The sequence below is a fragment of the Somniosus microcephalus genome, unplaced genomic scaffold (assembly GCF_052327205.1).
Source record: "Somniosus microcephalus isolate GS21.2 unplaced genomic scaffold, FLI_Smic_1.0 unresolved_chr2, whole genome shotgun sequence".
Lineage (NCBI taxonomy): Eukaryota > Metazoa > Chordata > Chondrichthyes > Squaliformes > Somniosidae > Somniosus > Somniosus microcephalus.
In genome coordinates, this window is record NW_028225180.1 from 79,321,598 (window position 1) to 79,342,256 (window position 20,659).

Sequence of the window (20,659 nt, forward strand, 5' to 3'; positions counted from 1 at the left end):
AGATTTGCTATCGTATCAGATCAAGAGATTTCATTGGTCCAAGTGGACAGAGGCGCTGGCAGCTCCGCTGCTCATTGGCTGGGATATTACACAACTCCCGTTCTGATTGGAGAATACCCACGTGGGGGGCGCCCGGTCACCGCCGCCGTGTTTTGATTGGACGAGGCCGTGCCACGGCCTGGGGCGGGGGAGGAACTGTTGCGCGTTTGATTGGTCGATGGTGTTGGCAGCTAGAGGCAATGCGGCCAATGGGAAGCGGCCACGGACTCGGTTCCCTGTAGCTGTGGCGCAAAGTTTAGTGGTGGTGGTTGTTTGGGTAAGAGACAGAGGGGGAAAAAAAATCTGAGTGACTGGGGGGGCAGCAGTAGCGCCGGATGGTAGCTGTCCAAAGTGAGGGTTGAGCTTCGAGGCAGCGACGGACGAGGCGTCGTTAGTGGGGTGAGAGTGCGGACCTTTTGTCCGGGGATGGGTGGGGAGGGGAGGAGAAAGGACCGGACGCAGGGTGGGAAGACAAAAATGGTGGCCACCCGACCGGAAGTGAGGTGTCGGAGGCCATCTCGTTCCTCTGGTCAGCCCGGAGAGAAGCGGTGGCAGCGGCAGCAGCGAGCGGTGAGGCGGCTTGTAGATCGGGCCCGGGGGAGAGAAGCCGGGGTGGGTGGTGTTGGGAGGTTGGCTGTTAGTCAGTCACTGACTGACTGACTGGACTGACTGTCTGTCTGCCTGCCCAGTGCTGGGCTGCCCGCTTTCCCCGCCCTCCTCTTTGGCCCGACAGGCCAGATCCCCGGGAGTGGCGTATGTGGAGCTGAGACCTGGGGGAGAGGCAGAGAGAGACCCCCAGCTGATGCAATGTCCCCCTCCCCTCCCCAGCTCACTTAAAGCCCCTTTATCTGTTGTAATGTTCCCCCAGCTCATCTAAAGCCCTCTATAGATGTTGAAATGTTCCCCTAGCTGATATAAAACCCCCTTTAGTTGTTGAAATGTTCTCCTAGCTCATTTAATGCCCCCTCTAGTTGTTTGAAACAATCCCCTAGCCCATTTAAAGCCCCCTTTAACAGTTTAACTGTCTTCCCCCAATCATTTGAAGTCACAGAATCACAGAAACCCCACAGTGCAGATAGAGGCCATTTCGGCCCATCGAGCCTGCACCGACACATATCCCACCTGATCCCCGTAACCCCTATACCAACACCTATCCCACCCTATCCCCGTAAAGTTTTCTTGCCTCATTTAAAACCCCCGTTACTGTTTAAAATAATTCCCCAGCTCAAAGGAGTCTCTCACAAACCTTCCCCCCCCCCCCCACCGCCTCTACTTTTTTCAGTTGTTGATCGGCCTGCATGAATTTTCTGTGCTTGTTTCAGATTTCTGACATCGTGGAGTTTTTAATCATCTTCCTTTTTAGCAGGTTTGGGATCTAAGAGCTCCAGCCAAGGAGAGAGAACGGGAGCCCGAGTGACCGTTCGGACTAACACAATTCCCCTCCACGAGGGGTGGTGCCGCCGATTTTTATTTCTTCCCAGTTGCGGGACTCCGGTTCCCGGCGACCCTCCAGCAAGCTGTTTCCCGCGGGGAGGGACGCGATGGTTCGATCAGTGTTGGCGACCGCTGCCAGCCTGGTGCTCACCACGACCGTGGTCACCCACGCCTATTACCTGAAGCGGCAGTTTTACCCCACCGTGGTGTATCTGACTAAATCCAGCCCCAGTATGGCGGTGAGTACTGGGGAAGGCGGGAGGGAGGGAGGGGGTGGTGGGTGGATGTGGAGGTTGGTGAGAAGCGATTTATTATCACCCTCAATCTTTCAAGTGTAGGGCCACAGTTCAGGATACCATGCAGATTGAGAAGAGTAGTACAAAAGCCAAGATAAACCAAAATGATGCAATGCATGTGTTTTGAAAGATTGTAGGAACACCTTTCAAGACCCAAAAGCACTTCACAGCCAATGAAGTACTTTTGAAGTGTAGTCACTGTTCTAATGTTGGAAACAAGGCAGCCAATTTGTGCACAGCAAGCTCCCACAAAAAGCAATGTGCTAATGACCAGATAATCTGTTTTAGTGATGTTGGTTGAGGGATACCGGGGAGAACTCCCCCTGCTCTTCCAATAGTGCTATGGGATCTTTTACATCCACCTGAGCGAGCAGACGGGGCCTCGGTTCATCTGAAAGACGACACCTCCGTCGGTGTAGCACTGGGAGTGTCGGCCTGGACTTTGTGCTCAGGTCTCTGGAGTGGGCTTGAGCCTTCGGGTGAGAGTGCTACCCACCGCTGACACCTCAGTAAGGAGGAAGGACAGGCTGAAATATGTTTGAAGTCTTGGGAAAGCAGCATTGTGGGGGGGGGGGGCGGCTGCCTCGGAAGATACAGGGAGACTGGCTGGAGCAAGAGCGGCATTAACGTGTTCCCTGTGTAAGCAATCATTGGGCTTGTCCTTGCTGCTCTAATCAGCACTGTTGTGCCTTTTCTACTGTGTTTGCAAAGAGCGTTTTCATTTGTTGTGTCTGAATGATACTTTAATGATTAAACTTCTGACACTTGCATGGCTGTAATTATTTTTAGAAACTTTGGTATTTTTAAGAGACTGTTGGGGGAAAGGTTGACCTCGTGATTCTTGAGGCTGGTGAAATGTTTCCAATGTGATTTTTGTCAAAAATGAGGTGGAATTGATGTTTTGTTTTAGTGAGTTATCAAAATGGATCACCTGTTTTTTTGCAGGGGGGTGGGTGCCGGTGGGAACGACAGTTGGTTCGTCACTCCTGGCTAGTGATACTTAACCGGTCTGAGGACTCCATTCTGGGCCGGTTGGGAAACCTTGTGTTTGCTTAGTTTTAAGTCGAAGATCTGGCGTGTTTCTGTGGAGAGTTAATTGTCTTGCCAGGTGCCTGCTTGTGCTCCGCTCTGCCTTTTGTGACTCTTGTAACCAGCACCATATGGGATGAACCATGGGCAGCGGTGTGGCCCTTGGTCGACAGGTACCTATTTGTGGTGCTTTGGGGTAACGTTACCTCGCTTTCTCTGCTGTCATCATGAACATCCCCACTTCTGACCTTATAATGGAGGGAAGGTCATTGATAAAGCAGCTGAAGATGGTTGGGCCTAGGACACTGCCGTGAGGAACTCCTGCAGCGATGTCCTGGGGCTGAGATGATTGACCTCCAACCACCACTACCATCTTCTTTGTGCTAGTTTTATAATTAGTAATGGGCCATAGGCCAATTGTGCACCATCACATGGGGATAGGGCGGGAAAGTACATAGAATTGCATAGCATATACAGGCCATTTGGCCCAACCCGTCCATGCTGGTGTTTACACTCCACTCGAGCCTCCTCCCATCCTTCCTCATCTCACTCTATCCGCATAAAGTGGAGTAGAGGTTTAAGATCAGCCATGATCTTATTGAATGGCGGAGCCTCCTCATGGGCTGTATGGCCGACTCCTGCTCCTATATCTTATGTTATCACTGTCACTCCAGCTAACCCAGCGCAGGCCCCCCCTCACCCCCGAGGCTGAATTTCGTACCTGTTGGGCGGGCTGGCTTGGTCCCGCCCTGGGTGATGACGCCATCTGATCATCTCTGCCCCTGAGGGAGGAGGCCAGGACTCTAATCGAAAGTCTCAGTCCCAAAGGAGAAGGTGTCTGATCAACCATCTGTTCCAATTGGTGGGGGGGGGGGCGGAGGTGCGTGCGTGCTATCCGGTGCGATGAGTTCAGGGGCGAAGTCTGCAGGTTAAACGTGTTTGCAGCTGCTCCTGTGGAAGCTGATGTGAAAGTGGACTTTGATTTTCATTCTGAAACCTGCCTAACTGGAAGTGATGACTGGGTCACCTGCTTGCACTGGACTGGAGATTTTAGAGAACAAATCTGTTCTCATTACAATTTACAGCGTTGTACACACGAGAGCTTATTGCGCTCCCAGACTCTGTGTGCTTTTCATTGCATTGGCCGTGGTCTCTATGTGCCGTCCCTCGGGTATTGGGGGGAAATTGCTGTTGCCACCTGGCCTTGGTGGCTCTCGCAATGTCTAACCGAGTGTCTCAAGTGCTCCAGGCTGAGTTCTCGGATGGCTGCCCGCTGTACATCTGGGTCATGCAGGTTCTGAAAGGGCCCAGGTTGGATCCCTGGCCTGTGCTGAGTCCGCTGATCTCATTGGGCTGCAGCACTTTGCCTCGGTGCCCACGGTGTTGGGAAGATGAAAAGTCATAGAAACAGAAGATAGGAGCAGGAGTAGGCCATTCGGCCCCTCGAGCCTGCTCCGCCATTTAATGAGATCATGGCTGATCATCCAAACTCAGTACCCTGTCCCTGCTTTCTCCCCAGATCCCTCTAGCCTTCAGAAATATATCTAACTCCTTCTTGAATATATTTAATGAATTGGCCTCAACTGCCTTCTGTGGTAGAGAATTCCACAGGTTCACCACTCTCTGGGTGAAGAAATTCCTCCTCATCTCTGTCCTAAATGGCTTACCATTTATCCTTAGACTGTGACCCCTGGTTCTGGACTCCCTGACCATCGGGAACATCCTTCCTGCATCTAGTCTGTCTAGTCCTGTCAGAATTTTATAAGTTTCAATGAGATCCCCTCTCATTCTTCTAAACTCCAGCGAGTATAAGCCCAATCGACCCAATCTCTCCTCCTACGTCATTCCTGCCATCCCAGGTATCAATCTGGCCTGGGTTCCTCATCCTGATCTCTATCTGGTGGCCCCCTTTCCCGGAAGTGCAAGTGTTCTCATCACACCCTCTCCCCCCCCCCCACTCCCGAGGGTTGTATATCCAGCCGGCCCTCGCTCTGCTCGCAGATAAGAGTGGCCTGTTGGGGCGATGGCAGCTATGGAGCTGTACCCAGCAAGAGTCAGTATCTGAGGAAGCTGGAGCAAGAAATACTGGCCCCGTCAATGTAACACAGAAGCTAAAACGCTTACTCTGGAAGAGAAATCAAACCCAGTATCGCCCCAGTTCATGCAGTGTTCTGTGCATTAAATTCAAGCTGTTTGGAGGCTGCAGTTTCTTTTTAAAAGGGAACTAGGGAGCTTACAAAGCGTCTTATCAGTCCCGCAGGGACTCGAGGTGTGACGCCCTTGACCGTTCCCCTCTCACTTAAGCTATCTGGCAGTGCCAACATGCTGAGCAATGCAGTGGTGATATAGCAACTGGTTCGAGTCCCCAGAGGCCCTGCTGTGTACACAATGTCTTTTACAGGCTTATATAATCCAGGCCGAGGCACCTAGTGAAGTACCGAGGGCGCGCTGCGCTATTGGAGGCGCCGTCTTTCGGGTAAGGCGTTAAACCCAGGCCCCGTTTGTCCCCTCGGGTGGACGCTAACCATCCCACGGCCACTATTGGAAGAGCAGGGAGTTTTCCTGGCCTTCCTAACCAACATGTCTCTCTCAACCAGAACAGATCAACTGGTCGCGCATCTCATTTGCTGCTTGTGGGATCTTGCTGTGCACAACAATGGCTGCCACGTTGGCCGATGTAACAGTGACTGAGGTTCAATAGCAATTCACTGGCAGTGGAGCTCTTTGGGATTTCCTAAGGATGCGAAGGACACTATATAAACAGATTTTCGCTCTTTCTTTCCAATTCGGGCAAGAAAACATCCGTTAAAAAAAAGTCCTAACCCGCCAACATTGAACAAGCCCCTCTGTGTAAGGCACACGTACAATATTTTTAAAAAGAGAGAATTTGCATTTATGCAGCGGGTCCCGAAGTGCTTTACAATGAGGTACTTATTGAAGTGTAGTCACTGTTGTAATGTAGGAAACGCAGCAGCCAATTTGTGCACAGTAAGCTCTCACAAACAGCAATGTGAGTGTTTCCATGAAATAAAAACAAAGCTGGAAACGCTCAGCAGGTCAGGCAGCATCTGCGGAGAGAGAAACAGCGTCAACGTTTCAGGTCGATGACCCTTCGTCAGAACTGGAAAAAAGTTGGCGATGGAACAGGTTTTTAAGCAGGTGTAGGGGCTGGGAAAGGGGGGAGGAAAGAACAAAAGGGAAGGTCTGTGATGGGATGGAAGGCAGGCGAGAGTAAGAGACATTAAGAGATGGTGCAGGCAAAAGGAGATGGTAATGGGACAGGTTAAGAAACAAAAGATGGTTCTAGATGACGTGTGAATGGCTCTGGCAGAATGATCGACAGCTGCCATGTGGGAGAGAGAAAAAAAATGATAGGGGCAGAGGTTACGGTCTGAAATTGTTGAACTCTAGAGTCCAGAAGGTTGTAAAGTGCCTAATGTGGAGTGTTTTCATGATGTGGGTTGAGGGATAAATATCGGCCAGGACACCGGGGAGAACTCCCCCGCTCTTCCAATAGCGGCCGAGGGATCTTTTACATCCACCTGAGAGAGCAGACGGGGGCCTTGGTTTAACATCTCATCCAAAAGACGACACCTCCGACAGTGTAGCACTCCCTCGATACTGCACTGAGCATATTCCCAGTATTGTGTGCAGTTTTGGTCACCTTATCTGAGGAAGGATGTTCTTGCCATGGAGGGAGTGCAGCGAAGATTCACCAGACTGATACCTGGGATGGCAGGAATGACGTATGAGGAGAGATTGGGTCGATTGGGCTTATATTCGCCAGAGTTCAGAAGAATGAGAGGGGATCTCTTTGAAACTTATAAAATTCTAACAGGACTGGACAGACTAGATGCAGGAAGGATGTTCCCGATGGCCGGGGAGTCCAGAACCAGGGGTCACAGTCTAAGGATAAGGGGTAAGCCATTTAGGACAGAGATGAGGAATTTCTTCACCCAGAGAGTGGTGAACCTGTGGAATTCTCTACCACAGAAGGCAGTTGAGGCCAATTCATTAAATATATTCAAGAAGGCGTTAAGAAACATATCTAAGGCTAAAGGGATCACGGGGTATGGGGAGAAAGCAGGAACAGGGTACTGAATTTGGATGATCAGTCATGATCTCATTGAATGGCGGAGCAGGCTCGAGGGGCCGAATGGCCTACTCCTCCTATCTTCGATGTATCTATCCGCCTGGATGGGCTCAAGTCTCTGGAGTGGGACTTGAGCCCACCGCCTTCTGACTCTGAGCCGAGAGAGAGAGAGTGCTACCCACCGAGCCACGGCTGATGATTAAACTCAAAGGGAATGGAGTGGGTTCCACAACGGGGGGGGGGGGCTGATCTGCAAGGCCAGGTTCTCGTCCAGATGGCAAGTTGAAAACCCACCTGGAGTGTAATGCTGGTAGATCTGCAGGCAAACTGGCGCAGCGCCCGAGGCTGGTCGGCTGCTATAGGAAGCGCGCCTTTGCTGTCGGAAAGGCGGAGGCGAGAAGCCGGGATGGCCCTTGGGACAAAAGGTGAGAGGTTTTCGATGCAGGCTAGATAAGTACATGTGGGAGAAAGGAATAGAAGGATATGCTGCTGGGGTTCGGTGAAGAGGGGTGGGAGGCAACGTTCCCGAGGAGCTGCCCAGTGGTCTGGAGGTCCCACACGGGGCGCTCGCTGGCTTTTCCGTGGGAGATGTAAGAAATCACACAACACCAGGTTATAGTCCAACAACTTTATTTGAAATCACAAGCTTTCGGAGCGCTGCTCCTTCGTCAGGTGAAGTGGGAGAAACCGCGCATGCGTGAAAATTTGAATGGGCCGGGCAGCAAAAAAAAAATTACAGGGAACATTAGTGGGAGGAGGCTCATGTGGAGCATAAACACCGGCACGGGCCAAATGGCCTGTTTCTGTGGTGTAAAATTCTATGTATACCTGTCCTCTTTGGAAAAAGAAGAGATGCTTTGAAAGGGGATGTTTGAGGGCTGGTGAGGGGGCTGTTCATGATAGTCAAGAGTGGAAAAGGTAAACCCAGAAAATTGCTATAAATTAAATCACAGGAGTTGGCCAACAGGACACGGGTTCAAACTGGTGATGGGCAAGTCCCGATTCTCTCTCGCACAAAGAATGATCGGCACGCTGACCGACTGGGCTCTCGGATAAAGTGGCGGTGGTGAAAACCCTGGCATCGTCAAAAAACGATTGGATGCCGCGGAGAGGGGAGAGCTGTAGGCTGTCTGTAGAGGCAACGCTGCCGCTCACTGGCTTTCCAACAGAAGAAACCGTGCATGCGCGAAAATTTGAAATGGCTGCACGCACACAAAAAAGATAATTAGAGGGAACAGTGCTTAGAATTGATTGATTGCCGTTTTGGGGCCTTATGAAGGAGATCAAGGCAAATTAGGATTGGCACTAGAAGCGTGGGGCAGAGGATTGAAAGGAAACGTTTCATTCAAAGGGTCCTCCGCATATGGACTGTGTTGCTATAAGCAGCTAGAGTTAATCCTAACTTTAAAGAGGGAGTTAGGGAGCCGGGGAATGGGGTTGGAGTAATTGTCTTCTGTGGAGGTGACGGTACAGACGTATTGGAACAAAGTCTTCCTCCCGTGCTGACGCTTTTGCGATTCGATGAAGGGATCACATTTCAGCAAACACCAGTTAAGAATGAGGAAGTTGTGAGTAAGAAGGAACTCCATAAAAAAACACGCTTCAGTTACAGCGGTTCTAAGCACTGGTGTTTATCCTTTTGTGAGTGGGCATTGTTTTGGACGACAAGTCACTGATTAAATCAGTACCATTTAAAAGCAGGATGAATTGGAGCATTGCTGCAAAGGAAGACTTGAATTTACATAGTGCTGCATCACGTCTGTTAGAAACTCACCAAGCAGGCTATGTACAATTACATGATGTGCAGTAACTGTCAAAGAACAAAGTTGCCTTTATATGGCATTCTTTGGCCACCCCAGAGCATTTTGCAGCCAGTAAATTCCTTTTGAAGTGTCGTCGCCGTTCTCTAAGCAAACGTGGGAGCCGATTTGGACTCTGCAGGATCCCACAACGTTGGATGAGGGAGCCGTTAACCGGTGTTCTTTAATATGGTAGTGATTAAGGGAGGAATGTTGGCCCCTGGACGCTGTGAGCTCCTCTCCTGCTTTTCCAACGGTGCCACAAGATTAACATCCACCCTTGGCTTAGTGTCACACCTGGAGGACGGCACCTCTGACAGTGCAGCACTTCCCCCAGCGCTGCAATGGGAGTGTCGTCCTAGATTACAGCCTAACGTTCCTGGAGCAGGGCTCGAGCCCACAACCTTCTGACTCGGACGGTTCGATTGAGCCAAGCTGAGAGAACAATAAAATGTTAGTCTGATTTTTGGTGGGGTAACTGACGTTGGTGGGGGGGGGGGGGCGGGGGGCAGTAGCGGCCCCGGTTACCGGTGGTCAGGTTGAGTGTTTTACGTGCTGATTGATTTGATTGACAGGTGCTGTACATCCAGGCATTCGTCTTGGTCTTCCTCGTCGGCAAGTTCATGCGGAAGGTGTTCTTCGGGCAGCTGCGTGCCGCAGAGATGGAGGTGAGAGCGTGCAGCGCGTCGAAGGGAGTGTTGCGTTCCCTGGCCGTGATGTATCGCCACAGCTTAACCCGAGTGCTGACTTCAGTTCTGGAAGACTGTACAGTGGAGTGAAGTTAGATATTGAGTGTGTAAATGCTGGAGCTGATCGTTTGAAAGTTACTATTGAGAGGGCGGTGGAAGCAGATTCAATAGTGACTTGGAGGGAGTTGGATTTGTACTTGGAAAATGTGCAGGGCTATGGGGAAAGGGCAGTGGGAGTGAGGCTAATTGGATAGCTCTTTATAAAAGCCAACGCAGGCACGATTTGCTGAATGACCTCCCTCTGCTGTCTATGGTTGTATGATTAAGTTGATAGCTGTTTAACATAACCCATTTCCACTCCAGCTTCAGGTGAAGCACATTGGGACGTTTTACGACGCTAAAAGGCGCTATATAAATGCACATTTTTGTCGAATTAAAGTTAGATTGTTGCAGTCGCTTATAATTTAAAAAAATAAATAAATAAATGCCCCGTCTTGATTCATGCTGGGGTACAGTTCCGTCAGGAACTGGTGCCTCTGGTATCTTGTACCGTGTGCGAGTGTTCGAAGGCTCTTTTAACATGCGGGGGTAGGTGTTGTAACCAACCCTAGTCCTGTTCTCATCTGACGTCTACGCATGCACTTTTGTGCCGGGAATAACTGCATAGCGCTCGAGCATATTTTTCTCTTCCCCCGCCCAGACTAAGGGCACTGAGGCCAACTGTGTCACCCTCCCCACTGCCCCAGCAGAGCATAGGTAACCCCTGGCAGACATGACACCGAATCCTGAACTTGCTGGTCTGTATCGCTCGGTAACCACACAGTGTTTTCATAATGTGAGCACGGGTTCGGGCACTCGCTAGCTGTTTTCCATAGCAAGCAGTCACTCCCTTGTGAACAGAAATAGCACCTTGTGTGCAAAGCAGCCTGTCCCAGGCAAACAATGAACCCATTTACCATTAATCAGTTCAGCGGAAATGGTATGGGATCCCAACGAATGGACAAATCCCTCTCGACAAGGCAGGCTAAGAATTACAAATCAAGATTATTATTTTTTCTTTAAAAAAAAAACAGCAGACTTGACTAGCTTACAACACTTCAGTTAGTGTCTCTTTCAGAGCAATAAACAGCTCAACTTTAGCAACTCTCTCTGCAATAACTTTTGCAATTTGTGTCCTGGATGAGCTGCTTTTTTTTCCGTCGGAGAGGTCACCCGTGAAAGGTCTCCTTAATGTCCGCACGAAGGGAACTGGCGAATGCAGACCGCAGTTAGACCCAGTCGGTGAAACAAATATCCGAGGTACAAGAGCGGGCCCCTTGAGAAATCGAGCCGTACATCACCTCCTGCCGAGGTTTGTAAATGGGGGCTCCCCTATTGAGACAGACCTCGCTAGTGGTTGTTCCCTCCGCAGGCTCACTACAATAGCAAATGAGAGAGACTCGGAAAATTGCGGCCTGGTGATCAGTGCATAAAGGATTTCTACTCCCTCCCTACTCACGGCGCCCCCCCGGCCCCGCCGCCCCCCCCGCCCCCGGTTGACTGCGTGTGTCTCACTTCACAGAAATCACAGAAACCCCACAATGCAGATAGAGGCCATTTTGGCCCATCGAGCCTGCACCGACACATATCCCACCCGATCCCTGTAACCCCACGTATTTAATCCCCCTAACACTAAGGGTCAATTTATCATAGCCAATCAACCTAACCCGCACATCTTTGGACTGTGGGAGGAAACCGGAGCACCCGGAGGAAACCCACGCAAACACGGGGAGAATGTGCAAACTCCACACAGTCACCCGAGGCCGGATTCGAACCCGGGTCCCTGGTGCTGTGAGGCAACAGTGCTAACCACTATGCCACCGTGCTTGTTGAAGAGAAAGTGAGAGAGCGCTTCTCCACGGCCCCCCCCCCCCCCCCGCTCAAATCACTGGTCCTGTGTATTTCCTCAGATGTAATTGTCGAGCGCAAAGGGGGAATGGAAGTCCAAGGTTACCCTGTTTAAATAGCCGCTCGCAGGTCTCGGGTGGCGTTGCTCAAACGAGTCAGAGCAGACCCTTTATTTGAGCGGTGGGAGAGTTCCTAACAAAATGTGTGGCGGAAAGCAAGTGTGACACTTGCAGACCGCATATATAGACGCACGAGTCCTTTCCCCGTGACCGCATATATAGACGCACGAGTCCTTTCCCCGTGACCGTATATATAGACGCACGAGCCCCTTCCCCGTGACCGTATATATAGACGCACTAGCCCTTTCCCCGTGACCGTATATATAGACGCACGAGTCCTTTCCCCGTGACCGTATATATAGACGCACGAGTCCCCATGACCGTATATATAGACACACGAGCCCTTTGCCCGTGACCGTATATATAGACGCACGAGCCCTTTCCCTGTGACCGTATATATAGACGCAGGGGCCCTTTCCCCGTGACCGTATATATAGACGCGCGAGCCCTCGTGACCGTATATATAGACGCACGAGTCCTTTCCCCGTGACCGTATATATAGACGCACGAGCCTTTTCCCCGTGACCGTATATATAGACGCACGAGTCCTTTCCCCGTGACCGTATATATAGACGCACGAGTCCTTTCCCCGTGACCGCATATATAGACGCACGAGCCCTTTCCCCATGACCGTATATATAGACGCACGAGCCCTTTCCCCGTGACCGTATATATAGACGCACGAGTCCTTTCCCCGTGACCGTATATATAGACGCACAAGCCCTTTCCCCGTGACCGTATTATATAGATGCACGAGTCCCCGTGACCGTATATATAGACGCACGAGCCCCCGTGACCGTATATGTAGACTCACGAGCCCTTTCCCCGTGACCATATATATAAACGCACGAGCCCTTTCCCCGTGACTGTATGTATAGACGCACGAGTCCTTTCCCCGTGACCGTATATATAGACGCACGAGTCCTTTCCCCGTGACCGTATATATAGACGCACGAGCCCTTTCCCCGTGACCGTATATATAGACGCACGAGTCCTTTCCCCGTGACCGTATATATAGACGCACGAGTCCTTTCCCCGTGACCGTATATATAGACGCACGAGTCCTTTCCCCGTGACCGTATATATAGACGCACGAGTCCTTTCCCCGTGACCGTATATATAGACGCACGAGTCCCCGTGACCGTATATATAGACGCACGAGCCCTTTCCCTGTGATCGTATATATAGACGCACGAGTCCTTTCCTCGTGCTAAGGAGGAGAAAAATATGCTCCAGGTCACCACCTAGTACCCCCCCCCGACCAATGCGCCCCTTAAGGTGCGCGGCCGTGCCCCAGTCGGGAGGTCCCGCTCACCAGGTGCTGCCGCTGGAAAAGGGAGCGCGCAACAGCAAAAATTCGAGGGAACATAGCCCACTACCTCCATATAAGTACAGGAGCTGCGACAGCTGCATTCTCCCTCAACCCCACTCCTTCCTCCCCTGTGTCTCCCCCACACAGTTATCATAGCCTGGGGGACCCTCGGTTCTTGTGATGTGGAGCGAGGCAAATGTGTCGCCCTCGTTGCAGGGGTAATATCCAGCTTCCTGGCGCTCTGAAGATTGCGAGAGTGGAAACGTTACCAGCGTCTCCCCACATGGTTAAGCAGCAGCTCGCTTCCTCCCTGAGCTGCCAATATTTTTTAAAACTTTATTTAGCATTGACAGTGGATTAATTGTGCAACTGACATGAAGGAGGAAGTTAGTCCGGGTCCTGCATTTGAATATGGTACAGATTAAGATCTTGTTGAACATGTTTACCGTCCTTCCATTTGTGCCTTGCACTGTCCCGGGCATCCCACAAAAGCAGCATTACTTCATCTGACATGTCTGAATTCACCGCCATGGTAGTGATCCTGCCTGATCCCCTTCCTGTACACAATCTGAAGTAGCCTCGCCCGTCGGGGACTTCTTAACGCTAACGCAGATACTCCAGGCAGAGGGACATAAAGTAAGAACGTCCCTTCGAGTTTCGGGAGTTAACCGTGACCCTCCGCCCTATTGTATGCAGCGATATCTTGTGCCCTCTCCAGGAACTGTGCAGGCGGTTGGCAAAGAAGTTTCTCAGTACTTTGAACTCTCCATGCTGGGATTAGACTCCCTGGTGTCGACTAAACACGAGTTTTTTTTTGGTCTCTTTGTTCTTGAGCAGTTCCTCCCCTCTCCCCGAGTACTTGTGAGTGAACCTAGACAACATGTCAGGGTATCGAAATGTAGACATCCCAACCGAGCGAGGCCCGAACTAGGGGCATAAGATGGTCACTAATAAACCCAAACGGGAATTCGGGAGAAACTTCTTTACCCAGAGAGTGGTGAGAATGTGGAACTTGCTACCACACAGGGAGTGGTTGAGATGAATAGCACAGATGCATTTAAAGGGAAGCTAGATAAACAAGTGAGGGAGCAAGGAATACCGGGTTATGTGGGTGGGAGAAGGTTCGTATGGAGCATAAACACTGGCATAGATCAGTTGGGCTGAATGGCCTGTTTCTGTGCTGCAATTACTGTGCAATACTACGTAACTGAGCGCAATCCTGCCTGTACAGTTTTGTTTTCCAGTGTGGGTTCATGGACGATGATCAGGTGTGGGAGAGTTGGCGCTTTTTTTTGTTCCCCTCCCTAAACCTGATGCTGATGCCCGCTGCTGCCTCGGCTACCTCGACACAGTCTGGGGATCGATCTGTGACCATTTTGGTCTGTTAATGACTCCATTTACACTGAGCTACGGTACTTTACTTTGTAAAGCTGTTTCCTTCCCGTTTCCCAGCATTTAATCGAGCGCTCCTGGTACGCTGTGACCGAGACCTGCCTGGCGTTCACCGTCTTCAGGGATGACTTCAGCCCGCGGTTCGTGGCCCTCTTCACCCTGCTTCTCTTTCTCAAGTGTTTCCACTGGCTGGCTGAGGATCGGGTGGACTTTGTAAGTGTTTCTGGTGTTTAACTCTCCTGAGGTACCGACCAGTTGGAGAGCTGAGGGGGTGTGGGGGGGGTGTTGAGTGAAGGTCGTGGAAGCGACATGCCAGTGTGCAACCTCTTCGACAGCACCTCCCAAACCCTGCGACCTCTACCACCTAGAAGGACAAGGGCAGCAGGCACATGGGGGACATCACCACCTCCAAGTTCCCCTCCAAGTCACACATTATTCTGACTTGGAAATATATCGGCCGTTCCTTCATCGTCGCCGGGTCAAAATCCTGGAACTCCCTCCCTAACAGCACTGTGGGAGCACCTTCACCACACGGACTGCAGCGGTTTAAGAAGGTGGCTCACCACCACCTTCTCGAGGGCAATTAGGGATGGGCAATAAATGCTGGCCTGGCCAGCGACGCCCACGTCCCATGAATGAAGGAATGAAAAAAAAAAGTCTGGTTCCTGGATTGGAGTGATAACTTCTGGGCAAAATCGTTTTCTGAAAGTCAGTTTGATCACCAGAGGGGGAGTAACAACAGTGAGTTATGATGATCTGGAATGCACGGCCTTGAAAGGGCGGTGGAAGCAGATTCAATAGTAACTTTCAGAAGGGGAATTGGATAAATGCTTGAAAAGGGAAAAATTTGCAGGACTGTGTGGGGGAAAAAACAGTGGGACTAATTGGATCGCTCTTTCAAAGAGCCGGCACAGGCACGCTGGGCCGAAGGGCCTCCTTCTGTGCTCTGATTCTAAATGAACCGCACAAAGTTTGGACAGCGGGCTAATGAAACCTGGGAGTGGGATCCGAAATTTATCCATGTAAATTCAGTTAATTAAATAAAATAAATCTGGAATAAAAAGTTAGTACCAGTAATGGTGGCCATGACACTACCAGATTGTCGTAAAAACCCATCTGGCTCACTAATATCCTTTTAGGGCAGGAAATTTGCTGTCTTTACCCGGTCTGGCTGGTATGTGACTCCAGACCCACAGCAATGTGGTTGACTCTTAACTGCCCTCTGCAATGGCCCAGCGAGACACTTTGTTCACCGAGAAGGTGACTCACCACCACCTTCTCGGGCAATTGGTGTTAAACCAGTCAATTCTGTGCACTTCACCTGAGCCTGTTTGTGTTTGTGATTCCATACAGATGGAGCGGAGTCCGAACATCTCATGGCTCTTTCACTTTCGGGTCATCTGTGAGTATCGTGATGCGGGGAGAGGCCCTGAGGCCGCTTTGTTTTCTGGGGGGGGGGCGGGGGAGAGCGGGGTGGGGGGTTTGCGCAGATTCAGTCAGTGGAGGACGTGGACTTCCTGCATACGGCCAGCTCTTGGGGTTAAATGGCTGACCTGGGAGGGGGAGAGTTCGGGGGAACATGCCCCCCGCACTGGGACTGGGTCACTGCATTCCATGCCAATCGATTCACAGCCGGATCTCTCCCTCCCTTCTTCATCCCTGCCCGGATTAAGAAATTTGATCACTTGGAACCTCGGCGCCCCTCCGACGGCGCGGCGCTCCCTCGGCGCGGCGCTCCCTCGGCGCCGCCCCTCCGATGGCGCGGCGCTCCCTCGGCGCCGCCCCTCCGACGGCGCGGCGCTCTCTCGGCGCCGCCCCTCCGACGGCGCGGCGCTCCCTCGGCGCCGCCCCTCCGACGGCGCGGCGCTCCCTCGGCGCCGCCCCTCCGACGGCGCGGCGCTCCCTCGGCGCCGCCCCTCCGACGGCGCGGCGCTCCCTCAGCACTTTACTGGGTGTGTCGGCCTAGATTATGTGCTCAAGTCTCTGGGATTGGATTTGAACCCACGACCTTCTGACTCGCAGACGAGAGCGCAGCCCACTGATCCGCGGCTGACACAGCAAAGGGCCGAATTTGTGCGCGAAGGCTCCGGTCCTGTGAAGTGCAACTAAAAATAAGCTGCAACAGGTGCTTGGGATTTGCATAGACGATGCTAAATGCTGCAGTGCAGGGACCCCCCCCCCTCCTCTGCACAGCTGCCGCTTTAAGCTGACGTGTCCTCTCCAGATGTGCACTGCAGCTTGCGGATAGCGGGCCTCTAAATCCAACTGGGCGAGGCATGGGCGCCGCTGGCGACAACCTTAAAGGGGCACTCCATGCCGCCCGTGACCTGGCCGACCTTTTACACTGCAGGCCCCTCCAGACAACCCTGTCCGCAAACAGTTAATTGAAATAAAAAGCAAAATACGGTAAATCTATGGCCAAAAGACACAAATCCGCAGGCCAACTGTGGGAAGAACAGGATCGTGCTCTTTATCAGAACTGTAAAAATAAGAGACAGCAAGTAATATTGTCGGGATAAATAGGGGGAATTACCGAAGGAAGGATGCATTTGCCTTTGAGGAAGTGAAACAAAGGCTCACCAGACTGGTTCCTGGGTGAGGAGAGATTGAGTAGACTCGGCCTGTATTCCCTAGAGTTTAGAAGAATGAGGGGTGATCTCATTGAAACGTACAAAATTCTTACAGGGCTTTGTAAAGTCTGTGGGTTGTTTAGTTAATTAATGCACAGACTCCAAGAGTAACTTAAAGCAGGACTTTACTATTTGAAGGTCAGGGCGAATCTGCCCAATAACTCCTGGCACAACACTTATATACTGGTGTGGTCACCGTCGGTATTACCGTATACAGAAGCCAAACAAAGTAGTGCCACACCTAAAATAGTTCTCTTAAAGGTGAACGGTTACATACAATAGTTCTCTTAAAGGTAGACGGGTACATACACTACAATCCTCCCTTTTTAGCTTACAACATACTTATTCCCCATTAAACATAACATATAATCAACTTCATGTAAAACAATTCACAGATATAGTCTCTGCGGGAAACAGTTCACAGATTCAGTCTCTGCGGGAAACAGTTCACAGATTCAGTCTCTGCGGGAACAGTTCACAGATTCAGTCTCTGGTCTTGACTCGGTCCGAACAACATCTCTGTGGTGTAGCCGGTTCACATTTCTAGCGTGACTCATCCAATAGTCTTTCCCTTGGCTTAACAGCTTGAACTTCCGTCCTGCTGAACCAGCAGTGCTGACTTTTACAAACAGCTGGACTGCCTTGGTAATTTTTCCTACTTTCCAACTGATTTGGCCCCCTTCGTGGGGCCCACGTGCATGATCTGATAGAAGTGATAATGATTTAGATGGTTATCGTCTTCTGCTTTGTCTTTTTCTTTTCTGCTTCTTGGAGACTCTCGGGGCTCCCTTATCCGCTGCCAGCTGTAGCGCCACCATCTCCCTATGTTCCTTGGACTTTAAGTGCTTCATCCTGATTTCTGCACTTTGGGAGTTTTCATCACAAGCTGGGCAGAACAAGTCATCGTTATATTCCGTGTCACTCAACAGGTCATGGTAATATTCGGTGTCGTCCTGAGCTAGTCTAGCGAGAGGGCCTGCTGCTACTTCTTCCGTACCCAACTGGACGTTAGCCGACTGTTCCCTCCCTAGACATCTTTCCTGAAGAGACTTCTTCATGCGTTCATATTCATCCCGCTCTTCCTGGGTTTCCTGCAAATCCTTCACTAATGACCTCGTTTGTGATTTCAATACTTCCCCTTCCCTCGGGGATTGATTGATCAGGCTATTCAATCCTTCTACTGGAGCAGCTGTTTCAACAGTCTGCTGTTCACATTGACGTGATTCAGCGTACTTTTGGCATCCCTGTAAAATCTGTGTTGCAACCTCAGCTATTTCCATAACTTTTGAGAGCTCCGAACTCCTTCCCTTTGAAGATTGAAGCTCGTGTTCAGATTGTTCCCATTGTAGAGTCTTGTCCTTCAGCATATGAAGGAGTTGGCTGACCGTTAACTCTTCCACGGGAACACTGTGTGGGTCAGAGTCTTCTCCATTTCATCCACCTTTTCCTCCAATGCTTTCACCTTTTCCTCTTGTACTTTGGCTTCCAGCGCTCGGAGAAGTTGCGCCTTGATGCTCTCTAGCTCATGTTCAGAGGCCATTCTTACAGTCTCTGTGTTTCTTACAGTTCCCTTTTCTTCCACTGAACGGATTCCCAGTTGAATCTGTTCTTCAAGTTGTTGAATCTCGGTCATTGCCGCCCCATATTTGTCTTGGGTTTCCTTTAATATTTTTATGAGTTCTTGTACATCTTGTCTTTCATGTTCTGCCATGTCTTTCACCTCTAATTTCTCATCTATGGATGGAACTTCTACCGATGGGTCTGTCTTGGCCTTGAGCTCATCAAGAATTTCCTGCAGCCTTTGGACTTGCTCATGTTCAACCTTCAGTTGCTCATATGCTTCCACTGAAACTAGCTTTTCGGAGGTTGCCGAGTTAACCCCTTCCAGAATTGTAGCCTGGGCCTGTTCATACTGTTCTTTCAACCTCTCACACCCTGCTTGTAAGGAGTCGTAGAGAAGAACTGGAATAAAATCCTGGCTTCCTGAAGATTCCTCTTCATTTGCTTCTTCCTGCAAATATTCTAACTCCTGAACAGCATAAGGGAGATGTGATCGGTAATTGGTCACGATGGCTCTATGGTCGCTCTCTGCTTGAGCTAGCTGCTTCTGTTGTCTTTCCAGATTCTCCCATTCGGTGTCATAGAACTTTTTCATTGTTTTCATCTCTTGTACGAGACGGTAACTCAATTGTTCTAATTGTTGTCGTAATTTGAAATAAGTTTGAGTCCGAGCTCGGTGTTCTTCCGTCATGGATATGTCCGTAACTTGAACAGGCTCAGAATTTTCTGTCAAACTAGGTTGTCGTTCGGTGGAGTTCTGCTCTGAAACTTTGTTCTTCTCTGGAGCATAAGCCTTTATGCGTGCCTTCGTTTTTCCAACCTTCGTCGGCAAGTCCATTTCAGCCTTGTCTTTCATATTTGGGTTGGTCTTATCGTCATCCGTTTCAGAATCTGAGCTGATTGTCTGCACTGAGTCCTCACTCGTTATGGCTTTTAGATAGTGCCATTCCATGTCTATTTTCTTGATCCACTCCCGTCCTAGAAGTGGTGGTCCTCCCTCATGTAGTACGTATAAGTTCATTCTTGGGTGTTCTTTACCCCTATCTCTCACTTTGACTCTTATCTTTCCCATGGGGTATACTTTATGCCCCGTGTATGTCTGCAATACGAACTTGGTATCTCTTAAGGGTATATGTGAGAATAGCCGGTGGTAATCCCTTCGATTTATGACTGATAGAGCTGATCCAGTGTCCAACTCCATTTTCACTTGGATTCCAGCTATTTTTAGCATGACCCAGATAGTTTGTAGGTCAGCTTCCTTACTCACATTGTGAATTCTCAGACTACCCAGCTCCTGGCCGTTTGGGTCTGAGTCTGAATTCTGTTCGTCTGAACTCTTCTCAGCCACCTTGTGTACCTTGTTGTACTTTTCCTGTGATGGCTTCCTTTGGTTGTTGGTCCTTTGGTTGTTGGTCTTCTTCCCTGACCGGCATACCTTAGCTATGTGACCCAGTTTGCCACATTTCCTACATTCCTGGTTCTTAAACCAGCATTGGTTCTGGTCGTGTGTTGTCTTCCCACAACGATAGCATTTTGTTGTTGTCGAGGTAATTTGATCCACACTTAGTGCTGCTGTCTTTAGCTGCATTTCCGCAGTTCCCTTCGCTGCGGCTTCGTGCGATGCTGCAATAAGGACAGCCCTGTCAAGTGTAAGGTCGTTCTCTTCGAGTAGTCGCTTTTGCGTTCCTTCCTTCGCCAACCCGCACACGAACTTGTCTCGCAATGCCTCTGTCAGATTCCCTCCAAACTGGCAGTATTTCGCTAGTCTACGCAGTTCGACCAAGTATTCTGCGTTGCTTTCGTCTTTCTGTTGCGTTCTCGCATAGAATTTGAATCGTTCCGCCAACATCAACGGTGTGGGGTTCAAGTGATCCTTCAGAACAGCCACAATATCATCGAAAGTCTGATCCGCCGGTTTAGCTGGTGATAGTAGATGCTTCAAGAGCCTGTATGTCTTCGCGCCCATCGAGTTTAGCAAGGTTATAGCTTTGTCATCTTCTATTTTATTGGCCTCACAATAGACCTCGATGTGTTCCACGTACGTGGCCCAGTCTTCTACCTCGGCATTAAAATCGTTGATGTTACCACGCTTAGGCATCTTCCTCTCTTTCTGATAACACCCCGAATTATTTCTTTAACTTTTTTTTTTCTAAGATGGCGGTTTTCCCGCGAAAATGGCGGTTTCCCGCGCTTATCTTCTCTCCCCGCCCACTTCAATGGCGGTTTCCCGCTTCTGTCTTCTTCCCCCGCCTAATGGCGGCTTCCCGCGTTTCTTCCCTAGCGGGAGGGGTACACTTTCCCCCACAGGCGACGGCCGCTGGCTTTCAGGTTCACAGCCTGCGCGTCGGCTTCAGGGCTTTCCCTTTTCTCGGCAGGGCAA

The 20,659-nt window shown here is 50.4% G+C and overlaps 1 protein-coding gene across 6 annotated transcripts in view; it reads left to right on the plus strand.

The window, feature by feature from the left end:
* Positions 1-213: 213 nt before the first annotated feature.
* Positions 214-20,659, plus strand: part of syvn1 (synovial apoptosis inhibitor 1, synoviolin) — a 47,275-nt gene continuing 26,829 nt past the window's right edge. For 2 of the 6 annotated variants that reach the window (XM_085976116.1, XM_085976120.1), the window contains exons 1-5: positions 503-609; positions 1,406-1,712; positions 9,266-9,358; positions 14,150-14,302; positions 15,443-15,491. In XM_085976116.1, the coding sequence (XP_085832242.1) occupies positions 1,581-1,712; positions 9,266-9,358; positions 14,150-14,302; positions 15,443-15,491 (427 nt within the window). In that variant the 5' untranslated portion in view covers positions 503-609; positions 1,406-1,580. The other 4 variants (XM_085976117.1, XM_085976118.1, XM_085976119.1 and 1 more) reach the window with 4 other exon arrangements.